The 22,768-nt window shown below is 46.1% G+C and overlaps 2 protein-coding genes and 3 non-coding genes across 6 annotated transcripts; 3 read left to right on the top strand and 2 right to left on the bottom strand.

The window, feature by feature from the left end:
- The first annotated feature begins 3,894 nt into the window (after window positions 1-3,894).
- On the top strand, window positions 3,895-10,770 carry LOC131207052 (heart- and neural crest derivatives-expressed protein 1). The gene is made up of 5 exons (XM_058199661.1): window positions 3,895-4,030; window positions 6,551-6,979; window positions 7,137-7,471; window positions 7,712-7,864; window positions 10,663-10,770. The coding sequence occupies exons 1-5, from the start codon at window positions 3,895-3,897 to the stop codon at window positions 10,768-10,770; spliced, it is 1,161 nt and encodes a 386-aa protein (XP_058055644.1).
- Trnam-cau (transfer RNA methionine (anticodon CAU)) lies at window positions 8,784-8,856 on the top strand. Its single transcript has one exon. It is a non-coding gene; the product is annotated as a tRNA-Met (tRNA).
- On the bottom strand, window positions 9,201-9,272 carry Trnaw-cca (transfer RNA tryptophan (anticodon CCA)). The gene has a single exon. It is a non-coding gene; the product is annotated as a tRNA-Trp (tRNA).
- Window positions 10,771-11,794: 1,024 nt separating the features above from the next.
- Trnam-cau (transfer RNA methionine (anticodon CAU)) lies at window positions 11,795-11,867 on the bottom strand. Its single transcript has one exon. It is a non-coding gene; the product is annotated as a tRNA-Met (tRNA).
- Window positions 11,868-13,058: 1,191 nt separating this feature from the next.
- LOC131211412 (transcription factor Sp4-like) lies at window positions 13,059-22,765 on the top strand. 2 transcript variants are annotated; one of them, XM_058204858.1, is made up of 9 exons: window positions 13,059-13,137; window positions 13,747-13,978; window positions 14,409-14,711; window positions 14,784-15,264; window positions 17,740-18,147; window positions 18,436-19,938; window positions 20,028-20,239; window positions 20,719-20,874; window positions 21,316-22,765. In XM_058204858.1, the coding sequence occupies exons 2-9, from the start codon at window positions 13,886-13,888 to the stop codon at window positions 21,430-21,432; spliced, it is 3,273 nt and encodes a 1,090-aa protein (XP_058060841.1). In that variant the 5' UTR covers window positions 13,059-13,137; window positions 13,747-13,885; the 3' UTR covers window positions 21,433-22,765. The 2 variants fall into 2 exon arrangements, with proteins under 2 accessions (XP_058060841.1, XP_058060842.1); XM_058204859.1 differs by lacking the exon at window positions 13,059-13,137 and adding an exon at window positions 13,299-13,360.
- The last annotated feature ends 3 nt before the right edge of the window (window positions 22,766-22,768 follow it).

The following is a 22,768-nucleotide window of genomic DNA, read 5'->3' as shown; positions in this document are numbered from 1 at the left end:
TGTTGGTGTGCACTTTTCACTTCCCACATCGCCGCCGCCACCGAAAACCAATCGCCGCCGATCGAGCGGGTGACAAAGTTCACTGCGCCACTTAAAATAGGTTCACGACCGATTTATTTTTCTTCGGTCTGAAGAAGATCCGGGATCCACGGAACTCGAGAGAACCAGCTTCTTCTTCTTCTTCCAGCATTCGGCCGCAGCATCCGAGACCGAAAGAGACACCCAATTCTCGCTCTTTTTCTCGCTGGTGGATGATTAATTGGGCCGTTCGTTGCCCCTCTCGCTCGCTCGCTCCCTGTCTCTATATCGGTGGTCGGGGAAGTTTTTTTTATGTAACACATGCCTCGAAAATTTTCCACCGGCACACCGGGCCAATCGCACCATCGAAAGGACACATATTTGGGTGAACGGGGGTGCATCGGGTGCAAATAACCGTGACCGGCAAACGGAGCGTGCAACGCAAAAAAAGCATCGAGTCTGACGCACTGCGGGCGAGAGCCGCGCGCGATCAGCTGGCGTGATGCGGCAAAACAAACGATAACAAACGCCAACACTGAAGAAGCCAGCCGAAGCGCGTTTCTGTCATCCCAACAGTGGTACGTGTTTTTTGCCGTGTGCACTAGGTGAAGGCCGAATAAAAACACACGGCCGGCCAACTCTTCATGCTGGATGTTCCGCACACGGTTGTCACATTCACGCACTTTGCACTACAAAACCGCACGAAAACGTTTCGAACGCGCCAACGAAGGACACACTTTCCGGCCAGTTCCCGTGAATCCTTTTCAACTCACGGTTGGCGAAGAACGAAACGCAACCCTGAAAACTTAGCAATTATTACTATTGTAGCGAAACAAACGCCTTTTGTAGCGAGCCTAAAGATGGAACCTACGAGCAGTTTTAACCCTTTCTATTCGGATGTTGGACAAGTTAACATTTTTGTTTGACATTTGAAAAACCTCTTTACTCTCTGTATTTTCTGACCTGATGATTTTGATGTGCGTTCGCAGTCTCTGTTTTTCGCCTTCCTGGTCTCTTTTCTCTCTGTTGTCTCTCTCTCTTCTCTCTCTGCGTTCCCGGTCTCTGGTTTTGCCTAACATTTTTGCGTTCCCGGTCTCTAAAAGTGACTCACGTACGTGTGTATGCGTGCGATGGTGTTTGGATTGTTCAATAAGTTCTGCGGCTCGATAAAAGAGGAAACATTTGCAACATTTGCAACAGGCGCAGACAATTTACCGCCATTTTACATTGTCTTACTCTTTACTTTGGGTTTTTCACCACCGGAGAATAATTCATCATTTCAATCATTGGAGAATTTCCAATCATTGTGTTGTGGATTGATTTTTGATCGAATAAAGTAATTTTTCATCCTCGCGATGTTTTTCGATTACCAAAGAGGCTGCGTTCTGTTGGCCACTAACGCAGCCTGTCGTTTTCAATTTGACGGCGATCAATAACGGAAATACTTATTAACTGACAATACTTCTTCTTCCTTCTTCCTATTTTAAAATGATGCGCAACGAAACGTTTTTGGCATTTCAGATAATGTGTCGGCCGACCGCAAACACTGTTAGCAAACACTGGTTACAAACAGAGGATTTGCTGGTATAGCAACAAAATCGAAAAAAACAGAAAAATTACTCAGAAATCAATTTATTTCTCTTCTAGTTTTGTTTTCTCGGACCAAAAACACGAATGTAGACACGTTTGACATTTCGTTTTTATGTTTTTGCTGTCCGATTTGCGCTTGCTGTGGCCCCACAGATACAGACTACATTGACTACAGAAAAAAATTGGTTCTGACTTAATTGAATTTACATTTGTACTTACAACAAGAGACTTACAACCAGACTTACTTACCCATTATCGAGAGAAAAGCATCTCATTTCCCAATTTTTACATCTTGGCCTTAAGACTTCATGTTTGTCTGGCTGTTTAGAATAAGACTGCACCGCCGAAACCGAGCCCAAACAAACCTGAAACAAGGACCAGGGACCACTTGAAAGGAAATGAAATAAATTCATCAACGCTTGGGAAATTTTTGGCCGCTTTCCCAGTGCCTCTCGGGAAACCCCAAGAGCCAAGTAAAAGGACACGCGTAACCCACGGACCACGGTTATTACGGAACGACAAAACCGCTCACAATGAGCGTTTTAAGCAATTCCTGCAAACGAATTTCTCGTGGGTAGCATCCATTCCGTCGTCAACCGAGGAACCGAGGCGAAACATTTTCACGATCGATTCAACGCCACTTGAAACGGTTTCGCCTTTCTTCGCATTCTCAAGCTAATGTTTACGACGGACCTCCGGGGCACAGTGACGGAGCCTCCTGCGACAGGTTGAAGAACTATCGTCCTGCAAAGAAATACAAATCGTTACAACCGGAGAATGCTTTTCGTGCGTTTTCTTCATCCTTTTTGTGAGGATCACACCGAACACATAACAACTCAAGTGCCGATGTCAAACTGTCGTCGTCGTCACCACCGATAAAAACAACACTGGTGGCCGGGCACACACAATTTTTGTTTGCCGCAAGGAGTCATCAAGATTTGTAGACAAATATTACTTGAAAGACCATTTCATTAAACGTTTGCGATTCCAAAGTTAACGAGCTTTTCTTATGAATCGCAAGTTACTTTCAATGTTTATATGATGCTCCTTATCGCTACAATCCTTCTAACAAATGATCAACACAATTTACAAAGGAATCCATTTTCAAACATTTTCATATGACGAACCCTTTCGTTGCCGGTTCTTATAAAAATTCGCTGTTCTTTCGATGTCCTTGTAGCGATCTGAAAATAAACTAATGTCGGAAAGTAATTGATTTGGTCTTTTTCACTATTGGAAATATCCTATATATTCCGAAATGTTTGGAAATGTTTTGTAAATATTAGCTTGAGGCATGAAGCGTCAAATTTAGTGAGGTCAACTTGAATGAAATACTTTTCTCAGCTGGAGCGGATAATAACTGACTTGACTTATTAAATTTTGAAAGTTAGTAATGAACGTCCAGTAGAAATATAATGTAAAATTAATCCTAAAGGAGATATTTTTAGATTAGAAATATTTTTTAATATTCATGATTTCTTTTAATGTTAAAATACGAATGAAAGAATTTGAAGAAATTGTTATAAACGTTCCACAAATTGAAGTAAAAAAAATTGAAATTTTGTAAATTTCTGAACTTTTTTCTCTTTCCTTTTTTGTGTGTTCTTTTTCTTCTTTTTCGTTTTTCTTTTTTCAAAACCCTAAGGCCAGAAACGGGGCGGAGCTAACGAGTCCGCGAGATCGGAAAATAATAATAATAATAATAATATAATAATAATAATATAATAATCATAGCCTACTATGATTATAATATATTATTATATTATTATTATTATATTATTATTATTAATAATTAATTTATAATTAATCGCGAAATGGTTCTAATCCTTTTTTAAGTAAAATTGAACTATGAATATATGAATATTCTAAATACTTCTATTTTCCATTGAACTAGCACAAAAAGAAGGTTACATTCGAAGAAAACAAAAAGTTAGTGGCTCGTGTAGTCGCAGAGGCGGGGCTACCGCTGGAAAATGCGTGGAAATGCGTTTTGTTTTTCCACTTGGTGCGCGGCAGCCAATCGCGAGAAACGCCGGCCAGCCAACTTGGATGTGAAAAGTTCCCTCAGTCTCTCAGTCTCGCTTGAACCGTTCGTGCGTGCGTGTGCGCCTTGATCCTCGTTTTAGTGACCAAAAGTCGAACAAAGGATTGTGGAACACGTTGAACAGGTTGAAAATGTACGCAACATCGTGAGCAACTACCACTAGAAGCGACCAGCACTAAGTGAAACCGATCAACACTAAGTGAAAATTTGACAGAAACCGAGTTCACAGTTCGCTGTTGTAAATGTACAACAAAATGTCTAGTTACGAGTCTGCTGCCTCGTCGGAGGGCGATCTGTGTCAGCCCGTCTGCGAACCAGATCCGTACTACGAGAGCAGCTACTACACGCAACTTTATCCCGCTGACTCTCAGAACCCAGGTGAGAAGCTGGAAGGTACAAATACCTCAGAAACCCTCCTTGGTTTTTGTGCTATCCTTTACATTGGTGTACCTTTTCCATTTCACCTAGGAGTGATAAAATGCTCGTAGCAACGAATAGAAGTGCAATTTACAACCAACAGAAACTAGGCTATCGTTGATTTCAATCATAAACATCCAAGAAAGAACAATCTTTTTTTTTTGGCCAGCACAGTTAAAGTGTAGCTCAGAAACTCAGCAACTCCCTTACGGCGCACAATGTTAAACCAATTCCCTCCTTCGGGAAACTTCCGAGAAGTAATGTTGCTAGTGCTGGTGTCGTTCGCTTAGCGGCAGTTCCAAAAACTCGTTCGATAGCCAACACAAACGCTACTAGTGTCCAAAGGGACCACGTGTGTTTATACACAAGGAATGGAAAAAGTTTGGGCAACTGAACATAAACCAAAAAACAACAAACCGTTCGGCCGCGCCGCGCCTGGAAACGCGGATGAAAATGTGGATGAGAGCACGGGCCACGGAAACAAATTACTCTAAATTTAGCCGAATTATTACCTCCATTAAAGCGGCCACCCGATCGAGCCAGATAAGCCAAGGTCTTGGGCGCTTCTTGTCACCGGAAGGCGGAAGGTGTAACTTTCAAGCGCACTGGAAGTTCCGTGCTGTCAGCATCATTTAGTTTCACGGTTTACTTTAAGAAACAGCGTCGAGGCAAAGCCAAACCATCGCCTTGATATGTTTGGCCCTGTCGGTCTGCAGTGTAGGTTGCTTCGTGCCCGGGGGGTGCGCGATGATAAGTTTGATTACACGCGTTTGAGGTAACCGAATTCGAGAGTCCATCAATAAGCCGTCATTCGCGCCGCCGTGAGGCCGCGGCGCGGAGTAGACGTGACACGCACGAGAACGGGTGCCGACGCCACTAATATTGCCGCCTCCAACAATGGTGTGGAAATTTATAATAATTTTTTGGAATGTGTGAAAAACAAGCTCAGGTACGCATTACGGCTCCATTCGTCAGCTGGGTTATAAATGAAATTAATACACAGATATCGAAGGTGTCCGACAGGATATTTGTGAGAAATTAGGAATTCCCGGCCGATCGATTCCCGGCCGATGCAGAACGATATTTTCTTTTGTTTCTTGTTAGTAACAAGTCTGTGCTTTTTATAATGTTTTTATCAAAACCACATTCACCAATCCTTTACAATCACCACCTGAAGTTAAAAATGGATGCTACCTTCCGGTTCGTAGAGTGATCCTGTCCTTTTGGGCAGTCATTTCTAATTTCTCCCTGAACTAATTTTGTGCGTTCCATTCTAACTGATTCACACACATCCTCCGATACGTTCGACTGATTTTCGTTGCGGTAGTGAAAAAGGATATTTCCGTTTCTGGCCACACTTGCAATCGAACATGAAGATAAACATCTCAAGTGTCATTTTCCTCTCCAAAACGGTAGCCAAACGGGGAAATGACGTCGTTCGTCTTCCGCATTCGAGGATCACTCCGTCCATCAACGGGGTCCGGAAATCTGGCGGAAAATCACAAAATAAACAAGTCGCGCACCGATCGTCGCCACTACACTTTGCAACTAGTTAAAACGCGCACAAGAGGTGATAAACCTGACACAGGCCCCAGAGGAGCACGGATCTCTTTGCCCTAAATCGTGTGCTTGGCGAAAGGATATCGAATAACCGCCCTGAGCCGCACCCGGAAGCTGGCTCAAGATCACTCCTGATGAGCCACTCTCCACCCGAAGACGTCAATCCTTTCGCTGCTCACGCAGGGAATAATTGCCGGTCCCTCTCCGTCCGCCTGTGGCCCGCTCGTCCCTGGAGACCCCTGTTTGTGTGATCCAGAAACGGGTCTTCACGGGACGATCATGTTCCATGGCAGCTTCCTTTCGGCCCCGGCTAGAGCGTAAACAGAGGAGAATTTTTCAAAAAGTTTTTAGCTGAGTTTGTCTAAGATTTATGTACCCGTGGAGTGCGTCTCGTGTTTATATACTCTACTAGCAGCAAAGAGAAGACAAAAAACGACCATTTTCCGGTGGTCCCAACACGGGTGATGGTTTTCCACCCGTCGCAGGTGACCAGGCCTCGGGGCCGGTCACATTTGTATCACGCTCGTCTCGGTAAACAAATCATTAAGATACGATACATCGGTGCCCGGGAGGGTTTTCCACCGTTTCAAGATCGTCTCGAGCACCCCGGAGGAAACGGTTTTCTAGGACGTTGCACTGCCGAGGTGGAAAACCTTCGCAGCACGTGGACAAGAGAGGCCACCAAGCACGGAATTCCTACTATGAAGAGGCGTTTGGGATTTGAAGCCTTCTCTTTAAAGAAATCGTTTACATGTTCCCGTTCTCCTTTCTTTACTGTGGCGGTTCACATGTTCCTACCCACCGAACACACACGGTGGGATTTGTTGTTTGTTAATGTTTGGTGGCCAAATCGCAGGCACGTATCTTGTGCCCGGCCATAAAGAGAATAGTAACAATAATCACCATTTTCGTTACGCACAGGAACGCAGGTGATCACGATCATGGACGAGGAGGGCTACTGGGGATCGCCGTGCAGCTCGACGAATGAGTCACAGCATCCGGAAGGTGTCGGAACGGGCCACCCACCACATCACCGGGAGCGGTACTCACCGACGGCACGGTCTCTCGTGCACAGCTCGGCCGTAAGCACTATCCGGTTGGTCTCGACCTCCCATTTGCCCCAATCCTGTGATCCGTCGACGTCGTCCTCATCGTCTTCGTCATCCCCGTCGTCCTGTTCCGTGGCACCGTACCGAGGTGGCCCCCAGCAGCATCCGATCGGAGGTTTCGAGTGTCTCCGGTCTCCGCATGGAGCAGATGGTCATCACCACAATCATCACCAACATCATCATCAGCAGCAACAGTCTCCAGTGTACGATTGTTCAATGGTTTATGAGAAAAGCGCCAATGGTAAGAGGGACACAAAATTAGATTTTTAGACTAGCATCACCCGCGAAACCAAAGATCCAATCGATTGCGATCGATCTTCGATAGTGACTTGTGATTTCGAAGCAGTTCTGATTAGCCAACATCTTGGTCTTTGTCTTTCTTCATGTCCAATCGTTAGTCTACGTTCCGGATGAAGGATACTACGGTGGAAACGGAACACCGATGGATGTGACATCCGGTGGCGGGGGGGCTCCTATGGCAGGCATCAGCGCCGCTGCCGGTGACCACACGGCAACCGGCCACCTGCACTCCGTACCATCGTCCTCTTCGTCCTCGCTGCTCTCGTCGTCCGCTGACGTCGTCCCGGGAACCGGACCTCCGGTGGTGCGTGTGGTCAAACGGCGCAACACGGCCAACAAGAAGGAACGCCGCCGGACGCAGAGCATCAACTCGGCGTACACTTCGCTCCGGGACCGCATTCCGAACGTTCCGAACGACACGAAACTGTCCAAGGTTAGACAAACGCTGCAAAGTACTTTTGGCAGAAAATTTTTGTACACTGAAATAGGGCAACCTTCAGAAGGATCTCAGTTCGGGGTTTACATTACATTACAAATAATTCCAAACGCCAGTTTCTTCAGTTTCTCGTAATTCTCGAGCATCAAATAAAAAAGGAAAGTTGGATCCGAAAACAGACCGCCCCTATTAAAAAGCACGTTTTCTCCCCCATATTTTTCGGCGGTCCATTTCCAGATCAAGACGCTACGGCTGGCCATCTCGTACATTGCTCATCTTATCGCGGTCGTGAACGGCAACCAAGATCCGTCGTGTGATTTCCGAGCAGAGCTGGTTCCTTCGTCGCGCAAGATCAACGCGGAACGGCGGGCCCAGAAGTCGTTGTTGCAAGTAAGTATTGTTTGTCGGTGGACTCTGGTGGGGTTCTTGGTGACTAAATACGCAGCATGCTCCTCCGCCCGGAGCAGACGAGTGGCGAGCCAAGTCATTTCATCCCGATGGTTTCGGGAAATGTTCTTAATTGAATCATTATCGTTAGCGGTAAGTGGTCTGGTTTCACTCGCGCCCTCCCGTTTCGCAAGGGTGCCGGGAAGTAAATAAAACCAGCTCTCCACGACGAGGTCAGGCCAGGCGCTCTAGGAGCCGGCACCTCTAGTGTGGCCAACGCACGAAACAGCTGGATCGCAGGAAAGGATCTGGTTTTCGGTCGCAGAACCATTGTGGCCTATCAACACGACGATGCATCCGTGAACGTTTCCTTCTTCAAATTGCATTACCACACCCGGATTCGTCCATTCAGCAGGTCCTCGCGGGTTACTTAATACCGCAAAGTGCGACTAATAGTAGGTAATCAGATTATCCGCCCCTCCGCGTAAGGCTAATCACATTATTCGCGTTGCGCGCGCCGCACCAAACAACCATGCTGTCTGAAACAATCGGCCAAACGGGTGCACTTGACTTCGGTTATGCAAACATTGAGGGGTGATAGTGCCCATGTCGATGCTTGGGATTGTCGCTGGCGATATGTTACTTGGGCCGTTAACACGACCCCTTTGCGTAATGACGCGCGCAACACGTGCTCACGCGTTCTGGTGGGAAAAAGGACATTAGCGAACGAAAGTTGACCAACATTAACTCCATGAGTGTACATCGAATGTCGATTAAAGAGTCGGTGTGTCTTCGCGCTTAACACACAGCTTCCAGTGGGCGAATTTGCATATTCCGTGGGTCTCGCGTAGGAGATGTGGGAATGAGAAAGAAGAGGACAAGAGACACACCGGATAGGATGTGGTTCTCGCTCTCGCAACCAGCCTCGATAGCGCAGTCGGTAGCGCGTAAGTCTCATAATCTTAAGGTCGTGAGTTCGATCCTCACTCGGGGCAGTAATCTCTTTTTTGTTTTCATGCATAAACGTATTTCAACATTTATTTAAAAATAACCTGTTGTATACGTATCGTATTATAATGTCCCTAATTCAGACTAATAATGCAGATGTTAGACAGTTAAGAAGAAAGCAACAGCACTTGCATTGTTCGTGCTTAATTATTGTATGGTATTTTGAAGAATTGCGGTAAAGAACATGATATATCAAACCAGAAGAACGCCAAAAATAGGACGGAATTGGACTACCTTATCTACCTACCTTACCCTTATCTAACTGTTGGAGAGGATAAAGTATAAAAAATGTTCTGTAGGAACGGAAGCGAAAAAAAGTAACCTGTGCCTTTGACCCCGACGTGATTTGAACACGCAACCTTCTGATCTGGAGTCAGACGCGCTACCGTTGCGCCACGGAGTCTTCTTGACATCACTGCATCGAGTACTGTTTTGAACATCGCCATTGGCATTTACAGTCGATTTGCGCTTCCGTAACAACTCGTTTTTTCGAAGTTGTTCGCCTCTTTTTGGAACTCGAAATCCGATTTTCCAATGCGACAAATCGCGAGCATGCGCGTCGTGCCGGAAAATGCAGGAAAAAGGGGCGTTTCCGAGAGATAATTTTTGGTGCTGACGAGTTCACAAAAGGGGGCAGCAAAACGATGAAAAATTGTGACAAATACCAGAATACCCACAATTAAAGCATTATTACGTGCATTTTCTGAATTCCTTGAGGTGGTGTGGCCCAATTAACAACCTAATTGACGGAGGAAACATTCAGGAGCCCCAAAGATTAATTTGCATCAATAAATATGCTGTATTTTTGTTGTTCACGACGCTTGTGTGATAAATTGCAGCAAATCAGTTTAACGTAACAATTTGAAATAAAAATAGTACGAATTAAATGCAAGAGACACAGTTAGTTGGAACCGGAAACGGCTTCACAGACAGCGGAAGTATACTTTCTAGGTTCGATAACCCGAACACCGTTGGTTAAAAATTAGATACATTCGTAAGCCACTTCATTCCAAATCCCTCTTTTCTTGATCCATCCGCCCAAATTAAACTAAATGCATCTTAGCGAGGATAACTTCCATCCAGGGTCCATTCATAACACAACCCGCAAGCGGAAGGAAGAACCACTTGAAGCACTTCCATATCTCAATCCGCGGCCCAACAAATAGCGCATATCGCACTATCGCTCTGGAAAGCCCAACACGATGCCCACGGCTTCCCATGACCCTTTTAAAGGCCCCGTCGCTTGATGCATAAAACTGCACTTGACATGTGCATCATCAAACAAATCGTGATTATTTTGGGTACCGTCTTGCCGCACAATGAACGACATGAGTCGTACCGCGGCAGTGCTCCAAACGACGGTAATCCAGAAGTTAATTTGTCATTCGATATACGGCCTCGTGCGCCTGAGAAATTCCACCCAAAGGAATTCCTTCCACATGATTGATGTAATGGAAACTGTCTCTGAGCTATCGTGTCCCATCAAGGCTCTTCAGGCTGGCCTTTCGGATTCTCGTCGGTGGGAGCTGGCGGCGGCATGCCTCTTATCTCTTAAGTGGTTACCCAGTTTCCCGATTACGCCACCAAGAGCTCTAAAAGCCGACTTTGGTCGATCGCTGCCGCAAACGCGTTCTGGTGGGAAATCGGGACTCCGGGAAAAGGGTTTTCCGGAAAAGAAACGCACTCGACGCTACGAATTTTCCCATCGCCTTAAAGCTGCTCCTTCGGTTCGGGCTTACTATTATCGATGTGTTTTAATTTATGTTTCTGCGTTTTGCTTTTCTACTCTTCAGAACTTTTCCTACAGCGCTGCTAACATCACGGAGGGTCGCAAAATCAAGGGACGCACTGGGTGGCCACAGCACGTCTGGGCACTGGAGACGAAGACGTCCATCAAGTAAATGGCCATGCTCAGCTGCAGCTTCGATAGATCGTTTAAACTATCACAAAGTCAAGACATTTCAACCATTTTGGCGGAACATTATCGCTTGTCCCAAGTCCAATGGCGAATGCATCGAATTGTACCGCTTGATGTTTATCGGATCATTTTAAGTATTACCGTTAAAGTTAAATTAATAAGTCAAACATAACGTACTCATGGTAAATCTCAGAACAAACACTGTACCGAGAGAGAAAAGTGTAAATATACGCGTGCGCCGTTGTTGCAATCCCGGTTTTCCTACTGCTTGGCCCCAATTGCCTGTTTGAGGATGGCTGTGCCATTAGGTTAGAGTGATTAAGTTCCAGAATAAAGTAAAATCATCAAAAACCGAAACAACGTTGTGTTTGCGTATGTGCCGAAGATCGTTCTTCCCCTTCATTGTAAAGCTAAGATCAAATAAAAACCGAATTTTATTTGACGGATACTTTTGCAGGAAACTTCGTCCGTTACACTGGCGCCGTTTCTGGGGCCGTTAACAGCAGCGTGAGGGATACAAAACTCCAACGTTGGATCTCGGCCCAATGACCAGCTAATATTAGATATCTATATCGTCTGCTCGATTGGTTCGAAAAAACCAGATGGCCCGCGCCAAACATCGGTTCGCGCATGATCAGGCGCTTGTATTTGTGTAAATATTTTTATTTCCGATCCAGATCCGAACCAATCGATGAAGGGAACGGGCCATTAAGCAACGTGTAGGAGATAATATTATTGGTAGGCATTCGATTTTCGATTCCGATTCCAATCAATGCGAAAAAGGATGTGCAGCAACCAACTTCAGCCGATACGGTTGCCAACTTAAAATCTTGACCCAAACTGTGATATAACTTTCTCAAGTTACACGATTCAGCAAGAGTATTTTTGTGTCCAATTTAACTCGAAATGATGGATGTGAGCTTAAACACCATACGCAAAAACTTATCAAAAGCTTATATCAGCCAATAGAAAATGGAAATAAATTGAAACGAACAAAAAAAACTCAATGCCCCGAGTGAGGATCGAACTCACGACCTTAAGATTATGAGACTTACGCGCTACCGACTGCGCTATCGAGGCTTCGCGAGGAGCTGTGTTTATAGCCACACTAGAACAAAACTATACTATATAAAGTCCTTTACAATTGATGAAAACTAATTTATATTCTTTTTGCCTTATCTATAAATAAAACAAAACCGCTATGCAAAATATAAAAGCATAAGCTTGTTGCGAAATAATCCAAACGAAAGTGTTTTACTGGGGTGCTACATCAGGCGTAACGTAATGATTTTGACAATAACGATTAATGCCAAACTGCTGCGGCACTGTCAAAACGTTTACGGCTCGCGCGAGGCGTAAACGCCGAGCGTAATTATTTTTTTCATACGCTTTGCTTACAAACAGCGGATAGTTTAAGTTATTATTTGCTGGTATAGCAACAAAATCGGAAAAAAACAGAAAGAATATTCAGAAATCAATTAATTTCTCTTCGATTTCTATTTTCTCGGACCAAAAACACGAACGTAAACACGTTTGACATTTTGTTTTTATATTTTTGCTGCCACACGAAGCGTAAACGATTTGACATCGCAAATTAATTTTACGCTAGTTTTCACGCTTCGTGTAGCCGCCTAGTTACAAAACAAAACCTCAAGTTTATTTTTTCATATAAAACTTTGTTTAGAAAACCTCCTTTAGCTTTTCATACAAAACCTCGTTTATTTTTCATATAAAACTTTGTATAGTTTTTCATACAAAATCTCGTTTATTTTTTATATAAAACTTTGTTTAGTTTTTCATATAAAACTTTTCGTTCGCAGTTTCTCCGTGTATTATTCGGCGAGATTTTAAGTTTAACTGTTTTCCGATAGATGGCGCAAAGTTCAACTTTTGAACCCGCGCGCCTAAACGCAGTGTTGGTGTGTGTGATGTTTTGTGGTGAAATTTTTTTACGAGCGCGTTCTATCGAAAACGGAGGACAAAATAAGCCTTTTCCGAGCATAATTCGCGTTTGTGAATGGTTACATCGAAGGAAAAGTGTGAAACATTTGCTGGCGCGAAGAAAAACGGACTGGGAAGCGATTCGGTAAAAACGCAACCGCAAAACAACAGCCGATGCATGCGAAAAACGTCTTCTTCGTCGCACACGAAGCGAAGCGTTAGCAATAGTTTTTTACATCATAAATAGAATCAGTGTTTTGTGTTGTGGCTTTTCTGCATCCTCAGTTGTGTCTGATGCAAACAAACAGAAAGTGTTGCTTTGAACATGGCGAAGAGGGTTAAAAAACTCAAAGTGCATTTGGATGACCCCGACGAAGCGAAGAATGAAACGGTCCAAAATATTAGCAAGGTACGTGCGTGGAAAATCCCGCGAAACACAACACCAAATGATGGCCAAAGGATGCTCAAGGGAGTAGTTTCGCCAGTTAAAGTGCCGTTCGTTGGCGTATAATTGATACCAAGTTTGAAGAGTTTTCGAAAATAGTAAAACTGTGCCTCTGCTGGAGAGATTGAAGGGCGATTGTTCTTCCCGCGAAACAGTAAGAAGGCCGAGGAAGGAAGGAGTGCGAACGGTAATGGGCTGCAGCAACAAATGTAAAGCACGGACCTGGAATAGTTTCGAATGCATTGGTAGACTTTCTAAACGTTTTATTGCCAATCCCACTTGTTGGTAGAATAATTTACACAAGTTAAAAGAACAGTTTGCAGCATCCATCAACAAAAACAAAACTGTAATATCGTAACGCTGCCAGTTTGTCAAAACATTCTTTTTGGAAACAAGCCTTCGAAGAATGCTTACGGATAGTGCCGTTTTTGTATCCCCTTAGATTCGAATGTTCCAAAGTTCATATCTTTAACAAACTAATGCACTTCACTGGGAGCTCTTTTCCTCTCATATTTCTGCCCGTCCCAGAAACTTACACTTTCTTGTCTGATTTGATCATTTGGATTTTTCTAGATACATACAGCCGTCACGTTTGAATAGATAATGTCTCTCGTCACAACGTCGCGGTTTTAAAAAAATTATAAAAATACTACTAGACCACATGTCAATGGCATAAAACACCAACAAAATATAGAAGCCGGACTCCGTCACGATGGATACCGGCCAAGGTGCATTAGCACCGGGGCAGGAGATACGAATCGTCAGTGCCTCGGTGGTAGCACAGCTACAAGCCCAAGGATTACAGGTCCGTTCGGTGATATCTTCCAATTTCTCATCGCTACTCTTTGCAATTTCGCCACAATCTCTACCATTTCGTGTTTTGGTGTTTGGTTTCCAATTCTCATTTTGTACATAAAAAGTTTTTCAATCTAATTATTTTCCTTGGCTTGGCATGGTCACGGTTTTGTGATTTTTCTCTCTCATCATTTAACCCTCTGCAAACCTTTCGTCTAAACATGCACTGTTATCAATCGTGCGAAGAGGGTGACTAAAATTCTGCTAACATTGCTTTCGTTTGTGAAAAGCTTACGTTCATGGTTTGTTTCTTTATTATGCTATACGTTGTTGGTCTTTGTATAAATCTGATTTCACTTTCATTTAATCACTTGCATGCACTTGCCCGTGCCGAAAACTAACTTTTAATCCGTTTCGACTGCCTCCTTAAACCCGAAAAGGGTAACGAACTGAACGCGGCAATCATGGCTGCTTCGCAGCCACAAAGTACGGCATCGCAGCATGTTCAGCAGCAGCTGCAACAACAGCAACAACAAGCGCAGCAACAACAGCAAGCCCAGCAACAACAGCAAGCGCAGCAACAACAGCAAGCCCAGCAACAAGCGCACCAGCAGGCACAGCAGCACGCAGCCGCCCAGCAACATGCTGCTCAGCAGCAAGCGGTTGCTCAGCAACAGCATGCCCAGCAACAGGCGCAACTTCAAGCACAAATACAACAGGTTTCAGCGCAAGGACAACCTCAGGTATGGGGCTATGGTTGCTGGGACTTTCTAGCTTTCGGCTACTAACTGTTCCCTTGGCCGTTTTACTCCTAGGTCATTACTTTGCAGCAACTACAAAACTTTCTGCCTCAACATCAGCTGAATGCTCTGACCGCGCCGGACGGAACGCCGGTCCAAGTGTCGGCAGGATCGGCCAACACGCCGGTGGGCACACCGGTCAAAACATTCGTTACCTCTCCGCCGCAAATGCAGCAACCGCAGATTGTCAACCTCCAAGGCATTCCTCAGCAATTTCTGCAGGGTAGTGGTGGCCAGTTGATACAGAACCCGAACGGGCTCTTCCAAATGCTCCAACCGGTACAGACGATAAATCTCGATGGCCAGGAAGCGCTATTCGTTCCAGGAGGGTTGCAGCAGAATCAGCAGCTCGCTGCCGCCGGTGCCCAGGCCGTACAGATCAACGGCCAGCCCGCGTTCATCACATCTTCCGGGCAGATCATTCGCGCACCGAACGGCGGAGTGATGCCGGCGAACTTTCTGCAAAACATGACACAGGCCGTGCAACTACCGAACGGTAAGATCCCAAGATGGAAGTGCATCTGCTCCCTCACTCGGGTGTGCTGTAGATTGCGAAGAGACTTTGGTGATCAAAAATGAAACTCTTGCACTTGCGCACAATCACTCAGCACCGATCGTCGTTAGGAGTTTCTCCAAATGAGATGCTCCTATGTAGGTTGAAACGATACAGAGAGGAACTACTCTGTGCTATCTATTTGGCGTTCATTTGTACCATTTGTACTCTGTATTTGTACTAGGCCGGTCGAAAAGAGTATTACCCTTGCTAAGCTGCCACGCCGAGTAGAACACTATACACAGCAGTTTTATTCTTACCTTGAGTCGACACACGAAAGTGAATATTACTAGATAATATTTGTACATTAGATTAATTTGTTTTTGTTAGACTATTAGGCGCACAATTTTTTTCCCAGTAGTAGTGTGTTTGGTGTAATGGATCTAAATACTAAGGAAGATGAACCATAGTTAATGTTAACGTGCTTTGTTCCCTACCAAAACTAACTTCATGCCGATAGCGTATATGTATAACCACACCACACACCACTTTCTTATGTTGAATACTCAATGTCCTCCTTTTATGCCCTTCTTCCTTGTAAACATTATAATAATAATATTCTAACCATCTCGCTCGTTGCGCCCTTGGCCGTCTCTGCCCTACCGGATTTGAGGCGAACACCATCTTCGCAGGGCAGTTGTCCGGTATTCTTACAACATGTCTTGCCAAGCGTAGCCGTTCGGCTTTAACCACCTTCTGGATACTGGGTTCGCCGTAAAGTTGCGCGAGCTCGTGGTTCATCCTTCTCCTCCATACTCCGTTCTCCTGCACGCCGCCAAAGATTGTCCTCAGTACTCGTCGTTCGAAAACTCCGAGCACTCGCCGGTTCTCCTTTAGGTCCTGGTGAACTGTTCTGCCACCGTCGCAGTTGTTCTGCCGACAATATCCATGTCATGGGCAAAGCAAACGAATTGGCTGGAGATGGTGAAAATCGTGCCCCGCGTGTTGGTCTCCGCACGGTTCATCACACGCTGTAGCGCAATGTTGAACAGCAGACAGGAGAGACCATCACCCTATCGAAGCCCCCTGCGGGTTTCGAATGGACTCGACAATCAATCAGAACCTGGGTTTCATCTGTTGTCTGTGTTCATCTCTGTTTGATTTGGTGATCTCCAGGTGTACTTGTGTAGGAGGTTGTGCTGGAAGCAGGTGCTACGTACGGACATGTTCTTGGAGGTGGCAAAGTCGATTAGACCCATTTCATTGGTACACTGGTGGGCGCTGAACCCTCCAATCACCGGTTTGTATTCCTCCTCCTGGCCGACCTGAGCGTTGAAATCCCCGATGACGATCTTGATATCATGTTTTCATGTTATCATATCATATCATGAATCTTCCAGCGCCCCTTGCGGGAGACGAAAACTTTCGGTTTCTCGCTGTGTGAGGAGCTAAAGGCTCCTCACCAAGACGGCTGGTCCCCACTCGCTCCGGCGTACCGCAAAACCATGCCGGACTTCTACCGACTAAACTTCCTCCCGGATAGCCCACCGCACCCCCCGGGTCTCGGTTCTTGCCATTGCTACAGGATGGTAGGGTTGTGCACACTTACGATGCTGATGTTGAAAACCCGGCCTTTGATTCTTAACCTGCACATTCGAGGGCTGATTGGCCACCACCCAATCACCCGCATCCGCATTTCGCCCATCACTATAAAAGCTGTCCCCAGCTCATGTGTTTTGCCGCAGCTCTGGTAGATGGCATGACCATCCCGAAACGTACGTACCATTGAGCCTTTCCAGCACACCTCTTGCAGTGCTACGACGTCGAACCTGCGGGATTTCAATACTTGCGGAGAACACTCGTGTGCTCCCTTAGAAATTGAGGTCTGTATCGATTGTTCCATTTCGAATTTCTTTGTTCATCGTTCATTACATTAAAGTGTTTTGTGGTGGCGGCTTGTACGGTCTGCGCAACAACCCCCTGTCTCGCCGGAGAACCATCGTGCACAACACTGTTGAGAGTCCCACGTTTGCACGAGGACGTTGATCGGCCGCCCCTAACCTGGAGTACAGACACCGTTTTGAGCCGCCCGTAACATGGTGAACAGACGCTCGAAAACTCAAAAAGAGCCCCCCTTCCCTGTTAGCATACGACCAAGTTCCCACCGGGGTTGGTTACCCGATCTTCCCTTAGTTGCTCGTATCCCAGCTGGCACCGCGTGTAGGTCGGTATAGGAGTGGCTGAATAAGAGGCTAAGGATCACGTGTGGGATCTGTTTTATCCCTGTAGGTACACTTGACACCGATGTTACGCATTATCCAGCCGTTCACAAACCCTTGTAAACATTGTCTCAGTTTCATTTGGCCAATGCTCGTTTTCATACTCTTCATACCAGTATACCCTGACTAACAACCACAGTTTACGTTCACGCAACGCACCCAACCAACCTTTCGCTTGAATTGTTCTTTTTCCATGCAGCTGGTCAAGCTACGCTTACCATTCCGGGCACTGGGCTAACAATACCCCTGGGGACGGCTCAAACCGCTAACGTACTACAGCAGCAGCAGCAGCAACAACAACAACAACAACAACAGCAGCAAGCGCAGCAACAACAGCAAGCCCAGCAACAAGCACAACAACAGATTCAACAACAACAAAATACAGGAGCAATGGGAGAACGGGAACAATCTCAGCAACAATCTCAGCAGCAGATTGTGCAGCAGCAATACGTTGCACAACAGGCTGCCGCAGCACAGCAGCAGCTTCAACAACAGTTACAGCAGACGATGATAACGATTCCTGGCACGAATATACAAGTTCCGGCGTCGACGGTGGCGGCCCAAAATCTAATACCTAACAACATAACCACGATCAAACTGGAAGGAGGTAATTGCAAGGTTGGCGTACGCGCACAGATATCAACACTATCACAACGTATTGTATCGTTCTCGACCGCTTCGGTGAGGATGTGAATTGTTTTGGTTTGGGTGGTTTATCGGTTTCAGTAAATAGTATCATTTAATTTCACTCACGTAGTTGGCTAGCTAGTAACAACGACAAAAGCAAAATTGATTGAGAACTAGTTCCCACACCAGATGTGTCTGACGATGAATGGGGATGCTTCGTGGAACCACCGAGGGTTACCTAAAAATACCTTTACTCCGTCTCTTGCAGGACAAAATGTGCAAGTTCGTCCAGCGGGCACCACCCTGCCGCAAGTGCTGCAGTTCCCGATGCAGCAAACCATTCCGGTTCAGGTGCCCATATCGACCCCAAACGGTCAAACCGTCTACCAAACGTTGCACATGCCGGTGCAAACGTTTGGTTCGGTCATGCAACCGCAGATGCAGGTCATACCGCAAATACCACAAGTGGCCAGCATTCTGACACCCAGTGGGCAGATACAGCAAATACAGCTGACGTCGCTAAACCCACTCGCGGGCTTACAGACCGCTTCCATGCATCCCAACATCATTCTACAGCAGTCGGCACAGACCGCCGGTCAACCGATGTCTAACGGTGCAACCGGCGGACCGATGGTGGTTGGAGCGGCCGCCTCAGCGGCTCAAGATCCAAACGGAGCCCACCAGCAGCAGCAGCAGCAGCAGCAGCAGCAGCAGCAACAACAACAACAACAACAACAACAACAGCAACAACACCAGCAAGCTGTGGCCGCCCAGCTGGCGGTGGCCACCGCAGCAGCAGCCGCATCGGGAAACTCTGGAGCGACGATAGGAGCCGCAGGCCACCACCAACAGGGGCAGCAGCAGCAACAGCAGCAAACTGCTGGCCAACCAGGACCTCAGCCCATAACAATCGCAGGGGCGCCAGCGGGGCAGCAGATAACCGTTCTACCGCAGGGCTCTCTGCAGCACCTCCGCCAGATGCCCGGAATCGCGGGATTGCAGGCGATCCCAGTGCAAAACATTCCCGGCATCGGGAACATCCAAGTGATACCGACAAATTTCATGCAACCGGTTCAACCGCAAACAGCAGCGCCGCAGCCTCAGTTGAACCCGGTAGTAACTCAAGCAGGGTCGCAGCAGCCACAGCAGCAGCAACAGCAGCAGGCTATGGCAGCGGCAGCCCTACAGCAGGCAACGGCGCATCCACTATCAAGTATAAAGCAGGAACCAAGCGAACCCGCTAAGTGCTTTATCAAGCAGGAAAACAACAACGGCACGAACAACAACGCTCCCATTCCCATCCAGCCCACCCCGGTGGCTGCGACGAATGTTGGCAGAACTAGTAGTCCCCCTCCTGCGCAGATAGTGACGACGGTCGGTGGCGGCGGAGGATCGACCACTACCACCACCACAACCACGACAACGACGCACCACCGAAAGGGCGGCGGTGGCGAGATTGTCAGCACTCCGAACCAGACATCGGTCAACGTAAATATCAGTGTCGGCGGCGAAAGTGTTGCGCCGCCGGTCATTGTGCGGCGGAAGCACGTTTCCTCCCTGACACCCATCCTGCCGAATACCAATAATAACAACAACAATGGCAACGCGGCGCGGCAGCGAATCCGACGGGTGGCTTGCACCTGCCCGAACTGCGAGCTGAAGGGAGAGGGTCCGGCGGATCGAAAGAAGCAACACATCTGCCACGTCAGTGGCTGCAACAAGGTGTACGGGAAGACGTCGCACCTCCGGGCACACCTCCGCTGGCATACCGGTAAGACCTAACGCGCCCGGCACTCCGTTTGAACAGAGCAAGAACCACTAAAATAGTTGTGAACCGTTTTTGAAATCTTGCCCCCACAGGCGAGCGGCCGTTCGTGTGCCACTGGCCGTACTGCGGGAAGCGCTTCACGCGCTCGGATGAACTCCAGCGCCACCGGCGGACACACACCGGTGAGAAGCGGTTCGAGTGCATCGAGTGCAACAAAAAGTTCATGCGCAGCGACCACCTCTCGAAGCACATACGGACCCACAGCAAGCTGAAAAAGGACGGTTTGGAGCGGTACGGCTATGAGGTAAGTGGTCAGGGTGTACGCAGCTGGAGAACTTGTTGGGATGTAGTGTGATGCATCAGTGCACTTCAATGTAGATTGGTTATTCTCTGGAAGCTGGATTCTGTTTGATAGCTAGATTTACGCACAAGTTTGATGTTTCGTACAAGTTACTGTTCTCACTGTAGTATTCAGATAAAAAAAAACACGGGACAAATACCTATTTTCACGCCTTCCGGACCTCGATGGGTTTGATATTTTGGTCTTATTGAGTTCAGCATTAGCGTTTCGTTTTACTACTTGGTGTTTGGTTGTTCTCTTATATGATCTTTTCTTTTTTCTGCTTAAATTTATATTGTTTCAATCACACTTTGTAGTTTGTTATAATTTTGCGTATTTTCTATTGTTTTAATTTAACGTTTTACGCCACTGCAACCATTTTGCGTTACTCCTGCGCTTGGGGCCGGTTATGTTCGGTCGGCGGTCGTTGCTCGTCACACTAGGATGGTGAGGATGAAAAGGCTACCGAAGACGAAACGAATGGTGACGAAGATCAGGACGAAGATGAAGTGATGGACGGCTTCATATTGGAGAACGACGAACAGTGTCAAGATGCCCCGATTCCGGCTGATTCGTCTTGTACAGTGGTGGAACTGAAGGTAAAAAAGTACTGTTAAAAAACTGTGAATCAGGATGCTGAACAACGGACTCCGGAGTTACGCTTCCAATCCTTTCTGTTTAATGTTGCTCGTTCATGTTTGCTACTATTCGGGAGGCTTTTGGGTCGTAGATTTAGTATTTCCGCAACAAGCAATCATGTTTCGTATAGTCGCAAAGAGAGATTTAAACGTTTTTTCTAATGTAGATAGCATGATTCCAATGTTATAGTCTAAATGTTATACAGCATGGGTACAGACGGTTCATAAATCGCGTTTTTCTTCAAGAGCTCAAGAAAAAGTTGAGGTGTTACAAGACTTTAAACCATTAACCATACCATAGTGTGTGTACAATATTGAGAAAGCCTTAATTCATTCGTTTATCATAAAACTGTTTACGACTGTTGCTCAAATTGCTGACGCTGTTCTACTTGTTTTCTGCAGGAAATCGGATCGAATATGTCGGCCTCATCCGATAGCAACGATAGCTCGGACGAGAAAATGATGATCACTATCAGTCCCGACGACACCGAACAGCAACAGGCCATAGAGTCCAATTAGTGGTGTAAAACGTGACGGGAACACGCATCGTGCATTGTTATGGTGCCACCGCAGGCCATGCAAACGGTCGATCGATTTCATTCGGACTACGTACGCTCCTGTCGATTCTCTTTTGCCGATCGCCGTACGAATAGTCGTCATTGGTGTTTACGACCACGATGTCGACCATAATTAGAATATGCCGTTTACGGAGTACCCGATCGTACAGTTTATGTCTATCTAATCGAATTGACCTCTGCATCTCTCAAGGTGTTGCAGTGCGTTACGCCATTCAAGTGCAACGAATCAACGTTTTACGAATGGATTAAAACAAGAGGCAGGTTTGTGGGTATACTTTCGATTGAAAGTAAACGATCGTGCCTCACGGTTTTAGATTATTTATAAAAAAGGAAAGGATTAGTGCGCGAGCGAATCGGTGCCTGCACATACTTGGTTTATGTTTGAATCGGCAAGCTTTGCATAGGTAAAATTTGTTGAATTTGACTAGCAGATGGTTTCTTTCTTTTTACGTTCATCTAGCTGAAATAGAACGAGCAGCACGCGGGCAGAGAGTGGTCGTGCTTGATTTGTATAATTTAATGCACCACTGTGAATACTTCATTCGCATTTCGGTGACCATACATCTGTTTGAAGCTTCTGTACACACTGCTGCCGTTAGCATCGGAAACGACGGATATTTTTTAAGCCAAATCTTGAAATGCTTTCGTACTGAGCGGAATAGGTTAAACTCGTAACATCTTTTAAGAATATTCGACTTACCTTCCAAAAAGCGTGCCGATATGGTCGTTCGCAAGCGTCACGAATTCGACGGAAAATTGAACTGAAAATCCTTTAAACTCAATGATAACTAGGTTTAGCAAGCTGTACGTTCGGCCACCCGCAGATTCTATCAACCGCCAATGTCCGACGGGGTGTTTCTAAGTCACAGACAGTTCTTGCAAGCGCACGTTTTAAGACGGTTTTCTCTATACAAGAAGAAATTACGATCGTCATATCAAACTGTTCATCTTTGATCTGTTTAGAGGCCAACTGGGCGCAGAGAGATGGAACGGCTTGCTGAACGCCTCAATATCGAGTTTTATAAGAAGACAAAACAATTGCAAAATAATTCATGTTCCATTACCGATCCGGATCGTCGATGAGAAAAGAATTGTTTTAGAACGTTCCGTATGCCCCTGTTAGTAATTTCTTCTGTACACAGCAGCTAGCGAAGCGTGTTTCTGTAATTAATACTGTACATATTGATGAAATGGCAGCAGCAGCGAAAGAAAGGCGCGCCGCGAACGGGTAGCAAATGTTAAGGTCATTAATAAAATTCAACGTGCTAAAAATGTCT

This window comes from Anopheles bellator, chromosome 2 (assembly GCF_943735745.2).
Source record: "Anopheles bellator chromosome 2, idAnoBellAS_SP24_06.2, whole genome shotgun sequence".
Lineage (NCBI taxonomy): Eukaryota > Metazoa > Arthropoda > Insecta > Diptera > Culicidae > Anopheles > Anopheles bellator.
Note: the sequence above shows the minus strand (reverse complement) of the source record. Positions and strands in the feature narration are given on the sequence as shown.

Coding starts and splice junctions, on each gene's coding strand:
- LOC131207052 (XM_058199661.1), top strand. CDS start 3,895: ATGTACAACAAAATGTCTAGTTACGAGTCTGCTGCCTCGTCGGAGGGC. Junction 6,980..7,136: donor TTATGAGAAAAGCGCCAATG/GTAAGAGGGACA, acceptor TCCAATCGTTAG/TCTACGTTCCGGATGAAGGA. Junction 7,472..7,711: donor ACGACACGAAACTGTCCAAG/GTTAGACAAACG, acceptor GTCCATTTCCAG/ATCAAGACGCTACGGCTGGC.
- LOC131211412 (XM_058204858.1), top strand. CDS start 13,886: ATGGATACCGGCCAAGGTGCATTAGCACCGGGGCAGGAGATACGAATC. Junction 14,712..14,783: donor CAGCGCAAGGACAACCTCAG/GTATGGGGCTAT, acceptor TTTTACTCCTAG/GTCATTACTTTGCAGCAACT. Junction 19,939..20,027: donor ACACCTCCGCTGGCATACCG/GTAAGACCTAAC, acceptor TTGCCCCCACAG/GCGAGCGGCCGTTCGTGTGC.